Below are 20,483 nucleotides of genomic sequence, written 5' to 3' on the forward strand. Positions count from 1 at the left end.
GAATATTTATCACCCTGTCAAAACCTTGTACTCATAATTCAAACTTAAAAACCAAAGCACTAATCTTCAAACCCATATATGGCAACATATCAACTAATAACAAAGTAAGTTCCAAAATCATGTTGGGAAATGTTAAACAGAAAAGGAAAATCCATGGTATTTTGAAGTCTACATTTGGGAACTTGATACCTTTTCTGACTGGAGGGAGAGAGAACTCCATCTGAAAAATCAGCAAATCCAATCAAGTAGCTATGTTTATAATTTTAGCATATGAAGAAAAAAAATTAAAATTTTAAATCCATATGAAAATCAGAGGTCTATATTATCTATATGGTAACCATCTCATGGTTTCTTGCTTACAAAAGCTACAAAAAACCCACATAATGACAGTTTAGCGCTAAGATTTGTAACATATGGTTTTGTAAATTAAAGTATAAAATGCTCTTGAAATTTTATTTTATAGATCAAAGATTTTTAGGAATCACAAGTGCATAGATATGTGATGCAAAATGACTGATTTTTAAAGCCATTCAAAACTCTCCACAGACTACTGGCATTCAGTTTCATTAAGACTTCATTTCATAAATTATGACAAATATAAACACTTGCAAACAGATTTTCTTTGGGGGGAAACTAAGACAGTCCATAAAAGGGTCTTTAATTTCCTGATAGCGTGAAAATGTCTCCTATGAGGTTGGTGCTGAAAAAAACCCCATGCCTCAAAGGAGGAATTTGCTGGCTCAGTAAATAACTCGGACACAAAGACGATCAGCTATAAATTCAGCTTCAGAAGCGTGAAAGTCTGGGTATCTTCATAAGTACGGAAACGGCGTACCCGCTTCTGTTACCTGCGTACTCCCTACACACAGCTCCGTTGTTTTAAATGTTTCCATTGCATTTGTGCTAGAGAGGTAAAACAGCAGTAAAAACTAGCTGAAATAGCACTGCATACTTAAATATTCCAGCTTGGATACTTAAATATTGATCACAGCAAGTTAGCTCTTCTGACGTGAGAACAAATCTCTTTTGTTCAATTTAAAGGACAGGTGTTTTCTTGATTGCTTCCTCAGTGGTGTATATATATCTCTGTATATATCTATACCTCTATCCAGAAGCAAAGGGTGTGTTTCTGTAAGGGGGAGAGCACAGACCCCACGACTGCTTGCATCTGGCTGCAATGGGGCTGTCGTTTACGGTGGTTCCTCGGGGTGCATTCAGCAGTGCAGTAAGAATTAGTGTGTTGTAATGGGGAAAACATAAAAGACAAACTAGGAACATCTGATGTCCCTTCACCTATTTTTGGAGCTTGCCGAACTTGCAGGTTAGCATGGCTGAGGAGAGAGCAAAATCAGTACAGGAAAGCCTGAGGAGCAGGAAAGAAAAGGAGAACAGGGAGAAGATTAATTCCTCTTTTCTCCACTTCAGGAGAGGAAGGAATGTGCAGGAAACAAACTAAGAGGAAACGGAGGGCTGAACTCTGCCGCGGGGCGTTGAGGGAGGGAGGAGAGGAAAAGCTGGAAGTGAAAAGATGCGAGTCAATCTATCTTAATAATTATCCTGCTATTACAAAGTTCTGCAATGAAATAATCCATCAGGATATTCCTAAAACTGAGGCAAGGGCCTCCCCATACGTCAAAAATGGCCAATAACACGGTTTCAGTGTGTTTAGCAAAAACCCAACTGAAAAAAAAAACCATGCAAAGCAACTTCTGTCAAAGTGCTCTGTGGGATCACTTATGGATTTTCAGCATAGCGCCTAGAACCTTTCGATGCTTACTTGATTCTGTTTCAGTGTGGACACCAGTTTCTGTAAAGTGATGTTTTCTTCTTCAAGCTCGGTGTAGTCCTGTAGGAGTCTCGCCTCTCGAAACTTGTACTCTCGAATTTCATCTTTCATTCGTACCCGCTGTAGTTCCACCATCTCATTATTCTGATGAGAGAAAATGCAAGTGCGTTACCATTCATGCACAGCCACTTTGATGATGAACGCCGCCTTTAGAAATGGCCAAACAAAAAATTAATCCTCAAATAGAAATGATTTAACCATGCAAATCAAAACAGCATCGCCTTTTGATCTGAGGCCAAGCAGTAATTTCAGGTGTGTGCTGGCAATGCCGAAATGAGAACAGCTGATAAGGAAGCTTGATTAAAACGGTTTCAAGATTAGATGCCTATTGAAATAGAAAACCTGGCAAGGCTTTACCATCTCGTTAATTTTATCGCTCTACGATACAGTTGGATTTAAATAAAATTACCACCTGGTTTCCACCAAAGGATGCTTTCTGCATCCATACAGAAAAGCAATGAGTAATGGCATCTGTTCTGTAAAGACGTCTGTTACGGAGCAAGGTGCACTCACACGTTTGCATCCGCAGGCATGAGAGGGGCACGCAGCTGCGGGGGGACGGGGACCTGCCAGGCAGACGGCTGCAAAACACGCGTCAAAAACCTGACAGATGCACTGCTGTGCTGAGCAGGATTACACCCGGCAGCCTGAGAACACAGCAGCTCGCCACTTTATTTTTCCCGTTAGCAGGTACAGTTCCCAGACAGCCTTACGAGAGAGGTCACGAGGAATCCGTTTCACCACAAATTGCTTCCGTCAGATTCCAGCTCTGACCAAGTTTGATGTCAAGGGCCAGGTTATTCTGGAGAGACTCTGCTGGCACAACCCCGGTGTAAAACGCGCTACAGGAAGATGGACTTAACGCACAGCTGGAGGTGAACAGTGGCCGATAAGGTCGGTGGGCACAATCTCCCCCTCTGCTTTGAGGAGAAGCTTGCATTTGCCTGATTAATAGGAATAGGTGTAATCGGTCATACCTCTCCTTGCCTTCAGGAGGAACCTGAGCATGGCCACAGCAGCTGGTGGAGGGAAGCACTACTGTGACCTTAATGATGGCGTGTCAGAAAGAGCACACCTGGGAAGGACTAGTGGGTTTCTGTAAAAAATTCCAGTGTGGAGGGAGGGCAATCCTGGCCTGATAGCTACCTGGAAAAGTCAAATGTTTAAAAAGTCATTACAGCAGGAATTGCAGTCAGCAAGCTCTAAGTAGATCAATCTGTACAACTCACTCCCTAGTACATAAAGGATAAAACTACACATTCTGAATTGAGGATAAACAGAACTTTGCTTAGCAGCTAGGTTAAATAAACAATTATAACCCCCTGAAAAATAACATTGCAAAGCATGAAAAGAAATATGTTGATGCAAGAGATACAAAAGCACTTTTTAAAACGAAGCCTTTTTGTTAAAGAAAAATAAAAACCATCACCTTCCCCCTCCTGGCAGCTAGTTAAGATGAAATAAAAGACTAGAGTCTATGATTTCTTAACTGAAGGCACACTTTTGCTTTAAAAGATCCCCAGTGGCAGAAGAGTCACAGAGCACTAGATAAAAGTAACTCTCTGCAAGTATTCTGCATCCATGACTGCCTAATAAACCTCTGAGTGAACTGTAAGAACGGCACCGCAGACGATTTCACGAGGTGAAGGCATTTTATACCTCAGGGCTGCCTTCCATGCGTTTTGTTTCTGTCAGCACGTTCTCAGCTGTGGCGGTGACGGGCGCTTGCCGGGAGTGGGTATACGTGCGAGTCTGAGGCAGTACGTGGCCAACACCAAATGCACGACTCGGCTATGCCAAGTATAATTAAGCTACTCTGCGACTCTCCCGGTGTTTGGAGGATGATCAGCCCAGGCTGACATCCACCCAACGCGCACAGTCACGCCGCTGGTTGAAAGGAAGGCCTCTCTGAAAAGGGAGGAAGAACAAAGGTGGCGAGAAATGGAGGATGCGAGCAAAGAATTTTTACTGAATCCTGATGTATTATTTCCCTGAGAGAGTGCAAGGCACACTACTTTGAAAAAAACTCTCATGCTAACTCTGTAAAGTCAGAGTACTCCTTCGTCTTTTCTACTACTGCAAACAGCAAAACAAAAGGCAAGCCATCGTCTTGCTGGAGTGCACCACCATTTCTTTAAGAAAACAGCAACCACATTCCTTTGCACTTGTAACTGCTCCTTCTCCTACATAATCTTGGAGGTATAAACGGAATAATTTATAGCACTTCCCCTCCTCTTACGCAGGCAGAAACCATCTCTGCAGAGCAACCTCTCCTCCTCATTACTCATGGCATATCACCTTTCCAAAGCGACGCAAAACACGCGTTTCGTCACTGCGCACGCCCTGGCGTCATTCTCCGCGCTCCCAGGTCCCTCCTCCCATTGGCGAACACCCGCGCGGTGCTGGCAAGCACCCCGCTGCAAGGCGCGCTGGTGCTGCCGCCGCTGCCTACGACGGGCGATGCTGCCGCCTTACAAAAAGGCAAAAGCGTGGCCTCGGCGAGGTGTACGAGCGAGCTGGGGGGATGTTCTGTTCTCCTCCTTCTGGAGGGATGCTCTGCTCTCCTTCGTAAGAGATCCCCACGCATTTTGTGGACGTGAACTGGCCTTTGGCCAATTAAAAAAAGTCATGCTGAGTTTATTCATTGCTACTGTCAGTAAACGTGATGTATTTGTTTCCATCCAATGCTCTTTTTAAACACAGTATCTCCTCACAACTCTCTACTGTTATTTTGAACCGTTTTAAACATGTATTCTTAAGCAGACAATATGCAGTTCTAGAGGATACATCTTGCTGTACAGATATGGTGGCAATAAGATGCAAACTTTTTATTTGGCCGTTGCATCTGTCCTCTTCTGAGGTGACTTGGAGTTGTATGAAAACAGCACGAAAGGATTTAAAATACTAGGCAAAAGGAGTCTGTCAGCAGGGCAGTTATCTATATGAGCCACTAGAGGACAACGTAACCCAGATCATTAGTAAAATAATTTGTAATTAAACTTTACTGGTACTCAAGCCCTGAACATTAAACTTGTAGGATAGAGCAACCGAGCCTGATGCTTTCAGGGCACTGCCTCAGGACTTTTTACCTTTCCAGAGACGATTCCCCTATGAACTACTGGATCTGTAAAACCCAAATTAATCCAAGAGGTGGAGCTAATGATACACAAGCAATGTTTTAATGGCTGTAAATTACTTTCAATCCCAGTAACCAGATGAATATCGTGCAACGGTTTTAATGGATTAGTGCCAAATAAGACGGAAAAGACCTTCTGTGAAACTATAGAAAACAACAGAGTCCTTGTCAGCATTGCATCTAATTATACGTGAGCACTAATTGTGGAAGATGTCAGTCACGTAGCATGTCTAATGAACCTACACATATCGGAACAGACCATGAGAAATGAAAAACAGAAGGCTCAGTTGAGATAAAGTCTGTTCAGGTCACCCATCGACTAGTACTCAAATATATTTTCAGACTTGCCATATATGAAAAGTGAAAGACATCTCTAGGTTTTACAGGGGCAAGGACTGTATCTGTATAGTACAACCATCACTTCAATCCTGACAGGTCTCTGAGCATCAGTGGAATATAAATACTAAGTAATAAACTTTTGTGCTTCTTACCAAAATCAAATGCAATATGTATTAATATATTATTCATTTTTGATTCAGCATAGGCTTGTAAAATGCTGTATTCCATATGCTACCTACAGAGCACGTTGTATTAACTGTGTGTGTAGATACACTGTAATATATAGCAAGTGAGAAATAATTGCAAGTGAGAAGGTACTTTAAAATGAAAGAATGGAAATGTCTAATGCTGAAAATTATGAGAAAGAACTATGAAAAAATATATGATTCCCCCAGGGTCATTTTTATGCCAGAACACCCCCAGTGTTGCCCAAGGAAGCTACTTGTTACACTCTTGTGTCCTATCAATCGACCTAAGGTAAGAAAACTGGGCAAGGGACAGTGACCTGAAGCTGGGTATTCTCATCTCCAAGGTGAGAAATGAGCTCTGGTGGCTTTTTGACTTCCTGAACTCTGGACCCATAAACTGAACTTCTTGGAAACTGGTGGTGTTTTGAAGCCTTCTTTACAAAGTGAATGCAGTTCTATTAACTATTTTGGTTCTCCTCTATCTTGGAAGATATAGTAAATAAAGGATTTTAATATATTTCTGGTTTTTGTCTACTGGTTTTTGTCCCAGACAAAATTGGGTAACTAGTGTTTTGGCTTTTTCCCTGCATTTTTTTCATACAAATTTTCATGAAAAGATTTCAGGTCCTTACTGCAGTAAAACATATTATTTTTCATACTGCAAAACAGCCCTATGATCAGAAAGTAATTCTATGCCCCAAACTACCCTAAGTCACTACTTACCTGTTGGAATATGCAAGCCATAGCATGATGCTGTGTGTAACTTTCTAATTTTCATAACTCATGAGTAAGAGAGCAATGGAAAATTTATATACTTCCAATTTAATGGCATTATATTATAGCTGATGCAGTATAAAATCCCACTCGGTCTGATGACAGTTTTATTGCACTAGTGGTAAGTTGAATGTAACAGCAAGTTTATGCTCAGACTAATATTCGTGATCTTATGTGTTTGTTGACAAGTCTCGCTGTAAATTTGTATGTCATGTTTACTTTATTCTGCAGAGGAAAATAAAACGTGTAATTTTTATGAAGAACAATAATAGGCATATCATAGAAAATACAATTTAACTGGGGTTCAGATTTAATTACAAACACACAAACTTCGCATGGGGAAGACCTACCAGCAAAGACCTACCAAAACTTTGGCCAAAACCAGGGTTGGGACTTCCTTCAGGATCATTCCACCACAAAATTAACCCCACCTATAAATGATTTTGGCTTCTCTTTAAATATATTGTTTGTACCTACCTGGAAACATGTAAGTATAAATAAATTAATGATAAATTAATGAGGAAAAAGGGGGGAAGAGGGTCTTTGCTCACAAGCTAGCGGGTCTTATTGACAGGGCTTTAAACTAGAGTTGAAGGGGGAGGCAGATAATATCAGGCTTGCCCGTGACAAGCTGTGGGATGACACACCAAGGTTAGAGGGACGGGGTGCTAGTGAGACCCCTCAGCCTGTTGCTCCGAGACATGCTGGCTACACTGCAGCACACTTGAAGTCTTAAGGAGATGAGGCAGGGGCTCCCGAGGTAGCAGGAGCCAACAGGGAAACACCAGTGAAATACCTCTAAGGAATTAAGGTGTGTTCCTCTAAGAAGGTGACATGGCTGACAGCCCAGCTGAAGTGCCTCTACACCATACTGTGTCCAGGTCTGGAGCCCTCAGCACAGGAAAGACATGGACCTGTTGGAGAGGGTCCAGAGGAGGGCCACAAAAATCATCAGAGGGAAGGAAAACCTCTCCTATGAGGACAGGCTGAGAGAGCTGGAGTTGTTCAGCCTGGAGAAGAGAAGGCTCTGGGGAGATCTTGTTGCAGTCTTTCAGTACTTAGAAGTACTTTAGAAGAAAGATGGGGACAGACTTTTTAGCTGAGCCTGTTGCGATAGGACAAGGGGTAATGGTTTTAAACTAAGAGAGGGTAGATTTAGACTAGATCTAAGGAAGAAATTTTTCACAATGAGGGTGGCAAAACACTGGCATATGTTGCCCAGAGCAGTGGTAGATGCCCCACCCCTGGAAACATTCAAGCTCAGGTTGGGCAGGGCTCTGAGCAACCTGATCTAGTGGAAGATGTCCCTGCTCATTGCACAGTGGTTGGACTAGATGACCTTTGAAGGTCCCTTCCAACCAAAACTATTCTATAATTATATGAAAAAATAAGCAAACCCTAAAGTATCTTTGATTCATTACTTTTAGAATATACAGATATACCCTTAGAAGCTTTAAAGCCCCATTATATCTCCTCTTTAGAAGCCTCTAATATGAATTATAGGTACATTTTTTCTTTTCCGTAAACAGTGGAAAATCTAATTCTGCATCATATAGGGAATTCTTCTCACCAGCACGATGTAGCAGGACACCAGGACAGCACTGGAAAGCCACCCCTTCTCCTTTCTACTGATAGAGGAATCCAGAGAGGAAAATAGTAGAAGGTAAAGACCCAGAACGAGACTTGCCACGCCAGGGAGGAGTTGGCCAGGGAGCACCAGCTGGTCTGCAGAGATACCCAGCTTGCCCCAGCAGGTCCTGATTTTTCATTCTGAAGGGATAAGGGAAGTTGAGAGAAGAGAGGATGAAAGGGGGAACAGAAGAGTGAGGACCAGTTTCTTTTTTTTACCATCAGCTGTTCTGAGTCCCCAAAGAAGGTCATCTAGACTAGCCTTAAAATTTTCCTCTCATATACAGGAAATCTCACCTTGAACTGAAAGAATAACATTTTCTATGTTTCCAGATATATTTAAAGCCATAATGGGATTTTGTGAATGGCCTAGTGTGACCTTGTCTGACCTGTTTGCAGAATTTGCAGCCCAATCCTCCTGATTCATGGAGGTAGATGTCTAGCTAAGCAGGAACAGAGCATCTCCTGAAGAACCATTTGTGCTTCCCTTTCAATACACAGATATATCTATATCCCAAAATAAATTATTTCAAAGATTCTTTTTCTTCATTGTTCATCTGAATTCTTTTTAATCTGAATTTATCTGATCTCATCCTTTCATTCAAAAAGTTTGAATTTTTGAATGAAACCAAAAGTTTCATTCAGGTGGCAGTATTAGAGTCCATGATATTGTATCTGATCTAACCAGCTGTATTGTCATACTACTTTAAGAGCACGAATACAGCTTCTATTGTCCAAAGCCAGAAACCACTAACTTTTGAAATTATGTACCATTCTGACATTCCTTAGCTTTTGGTGTATCATTCATTGTCTCAAAACCAGAAAAAAAGCAGATGTGCTATTGTGCACAATGTATTTTTGAAAATACATCTGTAGATTAACATAAGTACCTGTAATCTTTCCCTTCCATGGATTTACTTACAGAACGACAGCGCTATCAAAGACAAGGATGAAAAAAGCCGTGTATTTGTTAGCTATAGCATATTGAAGCCAGATCAAGATAATGCATGTTTCAAGTTCCCTCACCAGCGTCGTCTCTTAAATAAAGCATTTACAATACATCTAATAATTTAATAATCTGAAATGCTGAATGCATTTAATTGGAATCGCTAAATCTAAAGAAGTAAAGTGAATTTCTATCACGGGCAATTAAATGCCCATTTATGTAGTTATCACAGAGTTTGAAATCCACAATATTTAACGTTGTAAATCCTGCTACATATAAAACACTAGAAAATATCTATTTTATTGACTTTTATATTTAAGTATATACAAAAAGATAGAACTAAGCAATGTTCTGGTTGTTTAGGTATTTAATTTTCCTGCTGAGTATCATGGTCACATTAATATTAAAACAACTTCTTTATAACTTGATATAAACTACAAATCTCTAATCAGACATATCTATCAGAAAAATAATGGTTTTGTTTGACTACATTTACAGCAATTAATGCATTAGTATTAATGCATTAATAATATATAGATTATATCTTAATATTTTAATTACAATTAATATTAGCACCCTGTAACACACACTGCTGTAATATTCCTAATTCCTTCAAAGGAAGAGAAACTTTACCAAACTAAACTGTATTAAAACAGCGTGAGAGGAAATTCAGACTCCAGTGTTATAGCACAGTTCAGTTAATATGATCCTTCTGCATATCTGCAGAATGACATCATACATTAACATATGATCATTGCAAATAGCAAAATATCAATTGGCTGGAAAAAGTTTTGCCACGAGAAGGGCACTGTGGAGGTCATTTTGTTTAAACTTAAAACTCTGCTACTCATCTGTCTCCTGCAGCTCTAGTGGCATGAAACATTTCTAAGTGGAAGGATTTATTTCTAAATACCACACTGAGTGGATAAAAGAAAGACGATGACACATCCGTGCCTTGGAGCAGGCTGATTGCATCATCTTGCAAATGCAGCACTATCCATGAGGAGTCTTCTACAGTCTATTCGGGCCTATGCTGACCTTCAAATTTCTCTGGATACCAATGGACAAAAGCATGTCCATCCACGAGCCAGGCACAGCCCAACGGCCAGTCCCTCTCCTGCTTATAGAATCATAGAATCCTGTGGGTTGGAAAAGACCCTTAAGATCGTCGAGTCCAACCGTAAACCTACTGCTGCCAAGTCCACCACCAAACTACGTCCCTAAGCACCACATCTACCCATCTTCTAAATACCTCCAAGGATGGTGACTCAACCATTTCCCTGGGCAGCCTGTTCCAGTGCTTGACAACCCTTTCAGTGAATAAGTTTTTCCTAATATCCAATCCAAACCTCCCCTGGTGCAACTTGAGGCCATTTCCTCTCATCCTGTCACTTGTTGCTTGGAAGAAGAGACTCACAGCCACCTCACTGCAACCTCCTCTCAGGTAGCTGTAGAGAGCGATAAGGTCTCCCCTCAGCTTCCTCTTCTCCAGGCCAAACAACCCCAGTTCCCTCAGCCGCTCCTCATAAGACTTGTGCTCCAGACCCCTCATCAGCTTCCTCCACGCCATGTTGTTGCTGCCATCCACCCAAGCGCATTGCTGCTGGAGCAGAACGGGCTCCCCCTGATCCCTGTGCTCTGGTTGGGGTGAAAAGCACAGGGTGGGAGTGTGCAGCCAGGCGTGGACAAGGCACTAGCTCTTAACATCGTGCTTTAGCTGAATTATTTTGCCACATCCTCATTCCCACTGCACTGAATAGTGCCTGAGTCGAGACTGCACTCTTTGAAGGGGGGCTGTTGCCCACTCTACATCACCGATTATCCCATGGCTGACTGGGTACTAGTATAAAGATACCAAACCCAAACTGATCTTGCCGGAGTAGCTCAGGAAAAAAAAAAAAAAAGGGAGAGTGGGGTGGGGTGTCTAGGGCATTTTGGACTCTGTGGCAATTTCTGTATTTTTTTTCCCCCAATTACAACCTTTCCTATGAAGGTTGTTGCTTTCTATCCACAGTTTAAGAAGCAAACAGCAGTGATTCTACATGACAATGCCTGAAGGCAGGCTTTTGATGGAGGATCCACATAGGCCTTTTCAAGCTCATGAAGAAACCAAGAGCTGGTTTTAAAGCCTAACTGATCACTTGGAAGAGGCATCTGCCAGTTATACGTGTCTCTTTGAGAGGCCATCTGTCAGGTGCAAAGTGCCAAATTTCCTTCTAGACCCAAAGGGGCACCAGCTAACCAACAAAAGAGAAGTTGTGCTAACAGGGTGTGGGTCTCCGATCAGTTTAAGCTCAGCAGTACCACAGCTGCTCCCAGGTCCTGACCCTCCCTTGGCCAGCACTAGCTTTCACATCATCAGCCAGATCAGGGGCAGCAAGCCCCCTCAGAAAACAAACAACGAACAAAAAGTTCATTTTAATGGTATTTATACTCCCTGACACTACTGACAGCGCGGACACGCAGACACTGGTGCTAGCAGGAGGCAGTGAATAGGAAGACGGGCCATTTCTATTTTGGATGTGCTTGCTGCCCAGCAACATCTATATGATCTATTCCACGCACGAGAGGTGGAAACCCAGCCCCATTAATGTAAATTGTGAAATATACGTAGTCTCCAGCAGGAACAAGATTTCACTATACGCACTGAAATGTTGAAGCGCAGGGAGCAGTACAGTGAATTCCTGAGGATAGAAAGGAGGAAAGAGAAAAGACAGCAAAGCGCCTAAATAAAAGGGGTGAGACTGACTATTTTAGAACCCATGGTGCGTGGCTGGTGTGAAAATATACATCCCTGTTTGACTGCTTGCTTTTGCATTGCTTTCTGCTGTATTACTCAAACTTTTGATGTCAGGATGGTTTCAGAGCTCCCTGGGGTATCTCGTCTCTGAGCACGCTGGGCAGCAACTCCATTCTCCCCTGTTCCAGGCATGGAGCTTGGCTCCTTGTAAGCTTTCATTCCCCATGGCAACTGCCTCCCCTCCTTAGGACTCAGAGCTATTTTAATTACAGCTCGCTGCTAGCTCAATCCTGCATTCCCTATACTAGCAATCAAACCCTGCTGTCGAGGGATGCACGTGCCGGGCCGGGGCTCTCAGCACAGTGTTACAATACTATCCAAAGGCTGCTTTTTCCAATTTGCACGCCGAGCCAATCTCTGGTCTCGTAAATAGCAGCTAGACATTGCAATACCGAAGTCTGTGAGCAAGTGCCTCTGCCTTCTCCTGCTGTGGGAGGACTCTGCTGCAGCACCGTGTTAGAGCTCAGGAAGCCGAGAGCACGTCAACACCCAGACCCAGGGCTGGGCAGCAGTACTAAATCTGGTCCCTGGGACAGTGCAGCTAAATTAGTAGGGGGTTGAGTTCAAATTAATCAGACATGCACTTAATCCTCATCCTCAGCTCACAAAATATCATAAAAATAATAGAAAAATGGATCTCAAAGGGGCCCCACGGCAGCATCTAGTCCGTTCGTCTTTCCCAGGGTAGGAACAACTACATCTGCGTCGCTCCTGGTATCTGCCTAATCTCTTTTTAAACGCTTCCAATGACAGATCCCATCACCTTCACCAGAAACTTGTTTCCTGACTTTGCTTTCGCCTTTGTCAGAAACCTCTTTTGAATTTCTAATCTGAACCCGAATCTTTCACACTGCAAGAGGAAAAGAGTATCTCTTCTCCCACCCACAAAAGGCAGGAAAATAAATACATCTGTTCCTCTCTGCAGGATTCTTCCATTTACCTGCTGTACCCATCTCCAGCCACCCCTCTCTCCTCTACATACGGAAGAGCACATGAGAAGTGAGGATTCCAGACAGACAGCTCCTGCCCCACAGCGAACTCGCCAGATGCCCTTGCATGACACGCAGCAGAAATGCAGGCAGCTGCGCAATGACGACAACGGTAACTACATGTCGGGGGGAAAAAGAGCAGAAGACCCCAGTTAACACTCTGTATTCCTTCTTGTAGCCAGTTCCTCACAGTGGATTGGGAGAGGAAAAATATATTGAAAGAAACAAAGAAGAAACCGTTAATACTTTTTAGAAAGTGGTGTGACTAAATAGCTAAAGGGTACAATGAAACTATTCACAGGTACAAACCTATTTCAAGAAGTTATCTGCTGGGACATTCTCTGTTGTGCTGCAGAGGAGCTGCGAGAGCTCAGCATCAAAGGAGATCTGTAAGCCCATGCTCATAACAGAGCTTCCCTTGTCAACGTTATTTGTGCAGATTGCCAGCTGCAGAGGTGTTTAAAAGCTGTTTGTGAATCTGCACCCACCACCCTCCCAATTACTATTTCAAGCTCCCTTTGAAAAATATCAGTAGAGTATAAAAGGTTGCTAAGAAAGGAGGAGCAACAAGAAAGTTAAACTTCAGTAATTCTCCTTCTTCTCCAGAAGGACAGAGATATGACATCTTTAAATAAATGCATCTGTGCCACAAAATTGAAATGTTATCATGCAACCAATTCTGTCATTATTAAGAGAGAGTATTTCCTCAAAGTCAGGAGTAATTTCCATAATTAAAATCCATGTAACATTACCCATCTGCTGCAAAAAGCACCACAGCTTTCTACAGCTTATTTGACCTTGTGTGCAGAACACCCACCCACCCCCACTTATTCTTCTGTGGCATGAGCAGAAATATCAATTCAGAAACAGGAGTTGATTAATATTAAAAAGATGAAAATGGCTTGATGACTAATTCCTTTTATTCTCAAAGACTTAGCACTTTTACTTTAGGTAATATATTTGAGTGACTTGACTTAGGTGGAAAATCTAGCCAAAGGTAAGTACGTACCTCATCTGTCTGTAAACTACATCCTTCAGGACTGAATTTTACACACAATTTTTATTCATTACAGCACACATGGTGATTCATGAACATGAATGCCTACATAGAAGATTTGATAAAATAAACTGCACTAAAGGTTCCTTGAATTTATTGATATGGACAGTGAAAATACCTGCACTCTGTAACACTGTAGTACTCTTGACTGTTCAATACAAATTGGTTTGAAACCTGATCTTTGCTTTTATAATCTGCCTTTTCCTTTGTTTATTTTAATACAGACTGCATATTTCACAGATTTATTTTATATATATTTATAGTCAACGGTAGTAATTTTTACATTGACAGTTTTCTATCTTGTCTTGAAAAGGCTGAGCAAACAAGATTCTTGTTGCTCAGCACGCAGGACAGAAATACAAGTGTAATACATGCCTTAAGAACACAGTGCAAGGGTTGACTATTAATGCTATAATCTCTGGGAGAGTTACTCAAGCATGTTGCTCATGGCAGCACAGCCTTAGAATTAAATTATTCTTTTGGAAATTGAATAAACACTGAATATTATTCACTGTCTGCAATGCATCAAAACAGAAAAAAATGCCATAAAATGACATATTTACTCAACGAGTAAAACACCAGTCAAGTTATGGGATTGTTTGACTTTGGATATTAAAATGATGCTTAAATCTATTTTTTTCTATTCTTTTGTATCCCCCTTTAAAAACACTGCTGTTTTCCATGCAACATTTGTTTCCACTGGACCTCCATCCAGCTCATGTTGGGTGTTAGTCTGGTAACAGGAGCCATCTGTTTTATTGAATTTTTGAATATTCAATAGTCAAATAGTGAATAATATTGAAACAGATTATTGAATTATTAATGAGATACATTTAAAAGAACTGAACTGGGAACACCCACAAAAAAACTTAAAACAGCTCTCTAGTTACCTAAAGATAACTGATAATTTTCTACAGACACCCTGTGGCATGAGGAGGACAGCATCTCATGGCAAATAAAGAGCGAGCTCGATGGTCGTTAAAGCACACGTGGTGAACAAAGGGACTCATCAGCTTTTGGAGCTGGGCTGCAAGGTCCCAAGTTCAGCATGAGGGGGAAGCAGTTTCCTCATCCTTGCTGAAGTTGTGCTCAAGGACCTTGGCAAATGAAGAACTACTCTTCTTCCAGGTTTATGAAAACCCAGAAAAACATGCCCATGTGACAAGTAGAGGGGAAAACATTTATTTCAAAGACACGTTCACCTAAGCCTCATCTATCTCAGCATCAGTGTTTCCAAATTCTGAACTCTGCCTTCGCTCAAGCCTTCGAGCCTGCCGGTGGCAGCTGGGCAAAACGGGGGTGCCAGACTGGCCACCCTGCCTGGCCCTGGCAGGCTCCGCTGCCGGGGGAGATGCCAGCAGCATTACAGCCTCCCCACCCAAGCCCTCGGCAGCGAGCCCCCCGAGTGCAAGGGCACCCACCTGTGACATTGGAGTGCCGGGCTGTAAATCTCCAGATACCGATAAGAAGCTCCTGTGGCCGTGAAGGACTGCAGTCCAAAGTCTTAACTGCTCCCTCTGCTTTCTAACATCCCAGCAAGCCACTGCTGATTGATAACTCACGCTCCCCTTGTTTTTTCTGACTGATTTTTAATATAAAAATATAGCAAAACATTAGAGGATGGCTCCAAGCTCATTACAGTGTTCTTAAATTTCCTCTGAGTTTTTAAAGTACTCAAACAAGACCTTGGTGTAACATCATTACTAAGGAAATCCAGTAACAGTTTCAGCAAATAACTATTTAAATGCAAGTTTTTCAGTTCTTATTCTGTTGTATGTCCAATGGATTGATACAGCACAACTGAATTCGGTTATACACTGCAAAAAAAGTGCAGCAGAATAATCAATCTAGTAAAATGACAGCCGTCCTCAGGGAGGAAAAACAACATCACACTTGAACTAGGTCAGAATTCAGACAAGCAACAGGAATAAAATGGGATTTATGAACTCCCCTTCGTTAATTGATCAATACATTCCATGTCATACCCACACCATTATGAACCATTCTCAGCTTTTTCATCATTGAAAAATCGCTACCAGTGTCTGTAGGGAAGGCAACCCAGGCTGCTAACAATTCCTTGGGCTCTTAATTATTATACTGAGGTTTAGTTTACCCAGCAGCTCAACTGGAGAATTGACTTTGCATCCTCCCGATCTTGTGTGCTTACATACAAACGTATATATGGGTTTGTGCAGAGTAATGTAGGACGTTGCCAAATACAATAGCAGAATGGGGAAAAATCCCCCAAACAAAACTTCTGGTGTAACCGTAACTTTTGGCAACGCATCACCCTTGTCAGGGACAGCACACTTGTTTATTAGCCTGTTTTTCACCTTTGATGAAGGTGGCACAGGTAATTTTTCTTCAGCTTGTACAGAGTGCAAGCCCCTCCTGTAAAAAACTGCAACTGTGAGCAGGAAAAATTAATCCTTTGGCCGCATCTGTCTGTTCCTTGCCCTTGTCCTGCCTTCACTGGTGGAGGCTCCTTATGATCGAGTGGCCAAAGTGCCCCAGTATGTGAGCCCAGTATATGAAATTAAAGTGCTGTCCATTTTGGTGTTCCAGTGTATGGCGGGCATTATTTTGCAGCCGTTTGGAGTCTGCGACAGGAGTGGCTGAGCTGCTTTAGGAAAAGAGTGTCCCCATTACGAAGCAGAGATGTTAACTGTGTGAGAGGTACGAAGTCAAAATCCCTGGCTTTCCATGAAGTATGGATTCCTTTCTAGATGCAATTCAAAGCCTCAAGTTAAAGTTAAAAATCCATTTCTGGCCTTGGTCCGGAGAAAGTGGGAACCATCGCCTTCCCTGTGGACCTTTCCAGCTATCATCACTGAATGGGAAACTTCTGGAGACAGCTCTCACATAGCAACAAAAGGATGAACCAGACATCAGCCTCTGAATCCTAAATATTTTTCCCCCACACTCCTGAGCCCCTCAGAGATCACATTAGTTGAGTTTCAGGAGCATCTAGACAGAATTCAGATGTACTCTTTGTTTTTAGCCTAGCATCCTATGGTATCACAACTGCTTCTTCTAACAGGGCTTCTTTTTTTTTTTTTTTTTTTTGCTTGCTCTTATAAATAAATGTAGCAAAAAGCCTAAAGATTTTCCCCAGCCAGTCTCATTAAGGGACTGCAGCTGCTTTAGCACTGTTCTTACAGGCTGCTGTTTGACCCTGACTGAGCTGGTGTTTTATTTAGAACCTGCTTTACTCACTAAACTATGTACTTAAGACATGGTTTAAGGCATGCTAGTTTCCTGACAGACGAGACACATTTAAAACAAAAATAAACATTCCCGTTCCAAATCGGCTTTCATTTTCTTGCTTCTCATTCCCTTAAAGAATTGTTTGGGTGACCCAGAGAAAGCTCAGGGAACCTTTTCCAACCATTTTCCTCAAATGGAAACACTGTACTGAAAGCTTCTCCTGCCCCAACTTGTTCTATACCCAGCAATAAAAACATCCCACCCTGCCTAATAACACCAACAATTCATTTTTTTCTCTCCCCTACCATTTGCAGTCCTTTTTCTCCCCGCTGAAGACTGCCAAAATGTTTCTTTCTTCTGCCCCTCCAATCCTTACTTCTTACTCCCCTTTTCTTCAACAAGAGGCGTGAGTGTGCTGAACTTGCAACAGATACTAATTTCTCTCAAATATCTGTCATAGGAGTTAAATAGGGGTTAATGGAAGAGATACAAATGTGATGTATAATAGCTAAATTCAAAGTAGCAAGAAAAAAAAATTGTTAATTTTGCAAGGCTGCTCATTTGCCAAACTTCATCAAAGTAGTGCGTTAGTACCCCGGTGATGACAAATGTTTTAAGCTGTTTATTTCTTTCTTTTCTGAAAGACAAGAAAGTATCATACCCCAAAGACAGAAACCAGCAACAGCAATCTATGCCGCTGTGCTATCTGTCTCGTGGACAGAGGGGCAGGCTGGTCTCTCTAATGCTGTTTTCCCCTGAAGCTTTATGACCCTGAGGATACCTTCTGGCAATCAAAGTCCTTTTTTTTTTTTAATAAAAGTTTTCTCCCAAGTTCCCCCTTCATTTTAAGATCATACTCTTATAGTCATGGGAAAAACTTACTTAAGAAAAACCAAACCAAACCAAAACATCATTTTGAAAAAGCAAACCCAACTGTCAGTAAAATAATTGTGATATTCTTGACTCTCAGCTTGAGAGAAGGAGAGGCTGGGGAACACCGTGGACATGAATTTTTGTCTCCACAGTCCAGACCCCCCTAGATGAAAACGCATATTTTATCATATATTAGCTAGTGTGAAGTAATTAGACCATATTAAAAGAATACAATGGAGACAGTAAATCATAATATCCTTGCATGTTACATGGCTGAATTCAGCTTCATCAGATGTTACCAATGTAACGTGTTAGCATGAGGATTTTAACACTTATCAGCTAATACTTGGAAAAAAGTACATCTTTTCTTTCATCTATGTTTGACAAGGCCCTGAACGTTTGCTTGAAATTAAGGGTAGTAGTCAAGGCTAGTCAAAGCTTGACCAATCACACCTGGATCTTACTTTTTTCCTATGACAGAATTACCTTCACACATTTTACTTTAGCATAAGAGGCTGCGGTAAGAGATAGCCCGTGCCACATGCCCAAAGCATCAGCCCCTTTCCCTTCTACAGAAATCCTAAGTCTGATTCAAATCCAGGGTAATCAGGGGAAGAATCTGGATAGGAAACTTTAAAACACTGTCAGTTTGTTGAGCTTTGAATAGGACCCCACGTTTCTGACAAGCATGGGACTGGCAGAGGTAGGTGCGACAGCAGCAGATCGCAAAGCATCCACCAGCCCGTGGCACGGCTATTTTCTTACAGTGACCTTGAGGTCAAGCACCGTCCCTCTGCCAGGCTCTGGGCAAAGACTGAAGGCTCCTGCTCCTCCCGGCCCCAGGACAAAGCTGGGAGATGGAGCTCCTCCTGACGGTACCATGTATTTCATCGCACCGTTGCTGGTGCTGATTGCGCATTGAGCCGATAAGGAGGACAGTCAAGGCTCCGGATGAACCTCAGTGCGGCTCTTTGAAAACACTGAAATGCCACGGTACTTGTTTCAGACAGGAACTCATCTTTGTTTTCAAAGGTGAAAGGGGGCTGCTTTATATAAGGCAGTCTCCATTAATATGGGCTTTCACAGGAGAACAAAAGCCAATGATGCAATTTTTCCTGCTTAGAATCTCAATTAGAAACTTGGAGTCAGCACCAGTACACAGCTTCGAGAGTTACTGGGAAACGGGAGAGAAAAGTTGATGCAGAAAAGAGATTTCTGAAAGTGAAAAAACTTTTCTTTAAAGAGAAAACCGGTTGTAGTACCCTTCAATTTAACAACAAACCAAAAAGGATGGTAGGTTCTTTAAATACTTCATCAGGGAAAACGAAGAATGTTGCTAGTATTTTCTGTGTTTAAGCACACAAAATAGATATGAAAGACACCTGCTACATGACAGAGCCTGGGTCTTCTTTTGCAGGATATAAAGAAGAACCCCATAAATTCATACTAGCACTGTCAAAAGCTCTTGAGTATTAAGAGCACTGGAAAAAAGATTACAATATTTGAACCTTGGGTAGGGGAAACAGTATATTTCATTGTGGATTGTACATTAGCATAGTGGATACGAGAATCCCAGGAATTTCTGAGCTTTAAGATGCAACTCAAACTTCTTCCATCATCTCACAAAGATCATCAAGTGTCAGAGGAACCAACAAATAGAAGAGGGCAGCCAGTTATTAAAAATGGGGATCTCTGCCTCTGTGCCTCAACTTCCCCATTAGGGGAAAAAACTCATCTAATTATAGGAAATTTGTACAACTTATACAACTTAAGAACTTAGAGCACAGTTAAAACACAACGCAAAAACTTGATTACCAGGTAAAACAACATATGCATTCATATAAACAGGAGACATTTGTAAAGCATGTCTTGGTTTTAAGGAAAAATCATCTTATTGCTAACAGAATTTATTTCCATAGTATTTTATCTCTCATATGAATAAGATTAATGTGCGCTATAAGAACAGACTGGCTAAATTATCTCACCAAGTAGGCAGGAGCTGAACAGATGGCAGCACCACTGCGGTAGCAACAGGAATCGCTCGTCCTCGCTTATCCAGATGATCTTTACAATTTCTATAACATTCGAAAATGACTCACCTATGAAATACAATGTTCTGAGGATGAGGCAGAAAACTTCCTTTTTTTTCCCTTAGAATAGAAGATTATGGACTGTCTAGACATCAGCATTACACTGTTAGCTCTAAAAGGAAATCACATAGAGATACCCCATTTGTGCTAATTTGTGGGCTTTCGTTCTTAAAGATCACTTATTTGATAGAGAACGTTTATTCAGAATGTACTTGAACTACGTGCAGTCTGCTGGTAACTGCCTCGGGTTATTTTGTTTCTTTGTAGGCAGGGTTTTTTTTATAAGATTATCTTGAACTGCACATACACCTTTATCTTGCCCATAAAAAAGACAGGTTTAGAGCATGATTAGTGTGCCCAGCCAAAACAGGCATGACAGCATTTATAGGGAGTCAATCCTTTGCCCCACAGAAGGCAAACCATGGTTGGTTTGGGGCACTTGTGAATTTATTCAAAATTGAATTTATACAGTCTTATAAATATTCACCGAGTTTATACAGTTGTATGAAACGCACAGGGGAAAGAAATACCTTGGTTGTAGCGAGAAACAAAGCTTCTTTCTTCCTGCTTATTTATCCCATCCTGTCACATGTTCCAAAGCAAAGCAGA

The 20,483-nt window shown here is 41.7% G+C and overlaps 1 protein-coding gene across 11 annotated transcripts in view; it reads right to left on the reverse strand.

Moving 5' to 3' along the window:
- The window catches only part of BICD1 (BICD cargo adaptor 1), a gene marked incomplete at both ends in the record, with an annotated part of 178,383 nt that overhangs the window by 43,939 nt on the left and 113,961 nt on the right, over positions 1–20,483 (reverse strand). For 10 of the 11 annotated variants that reach the window (XM_082010679.1, XM_082010686.1, XM_082010684.1 and 7 more), the window contains one exon: positions 1,778–1,930. The exons of the other annotated variant lie outside the window; for it this stretch is intronic. In XM_082010679.1, coding sequence (XP_081866805.1) covers positions 1,778–1,930 — 153 coding nt within the window. The remainder of the gene's footprint in view (positions 1–1,777; positions 1,931–20,483) is intronic. 11 annotated transcript variants of the gene reach the window in all.

This window comes from Phaethon aethereus, assembly GCF_964289735.1.
Source record: "Phaethon aethereus genome assembly, chromosome: 1".
Classification (NCBI taxonomy): domain Eukaryota; kingdom Metazoa; phylum Chordata; class Aves; order Phaethontiformes; family Phaethontidae; genus Phaethon; species Phaethon aethereus.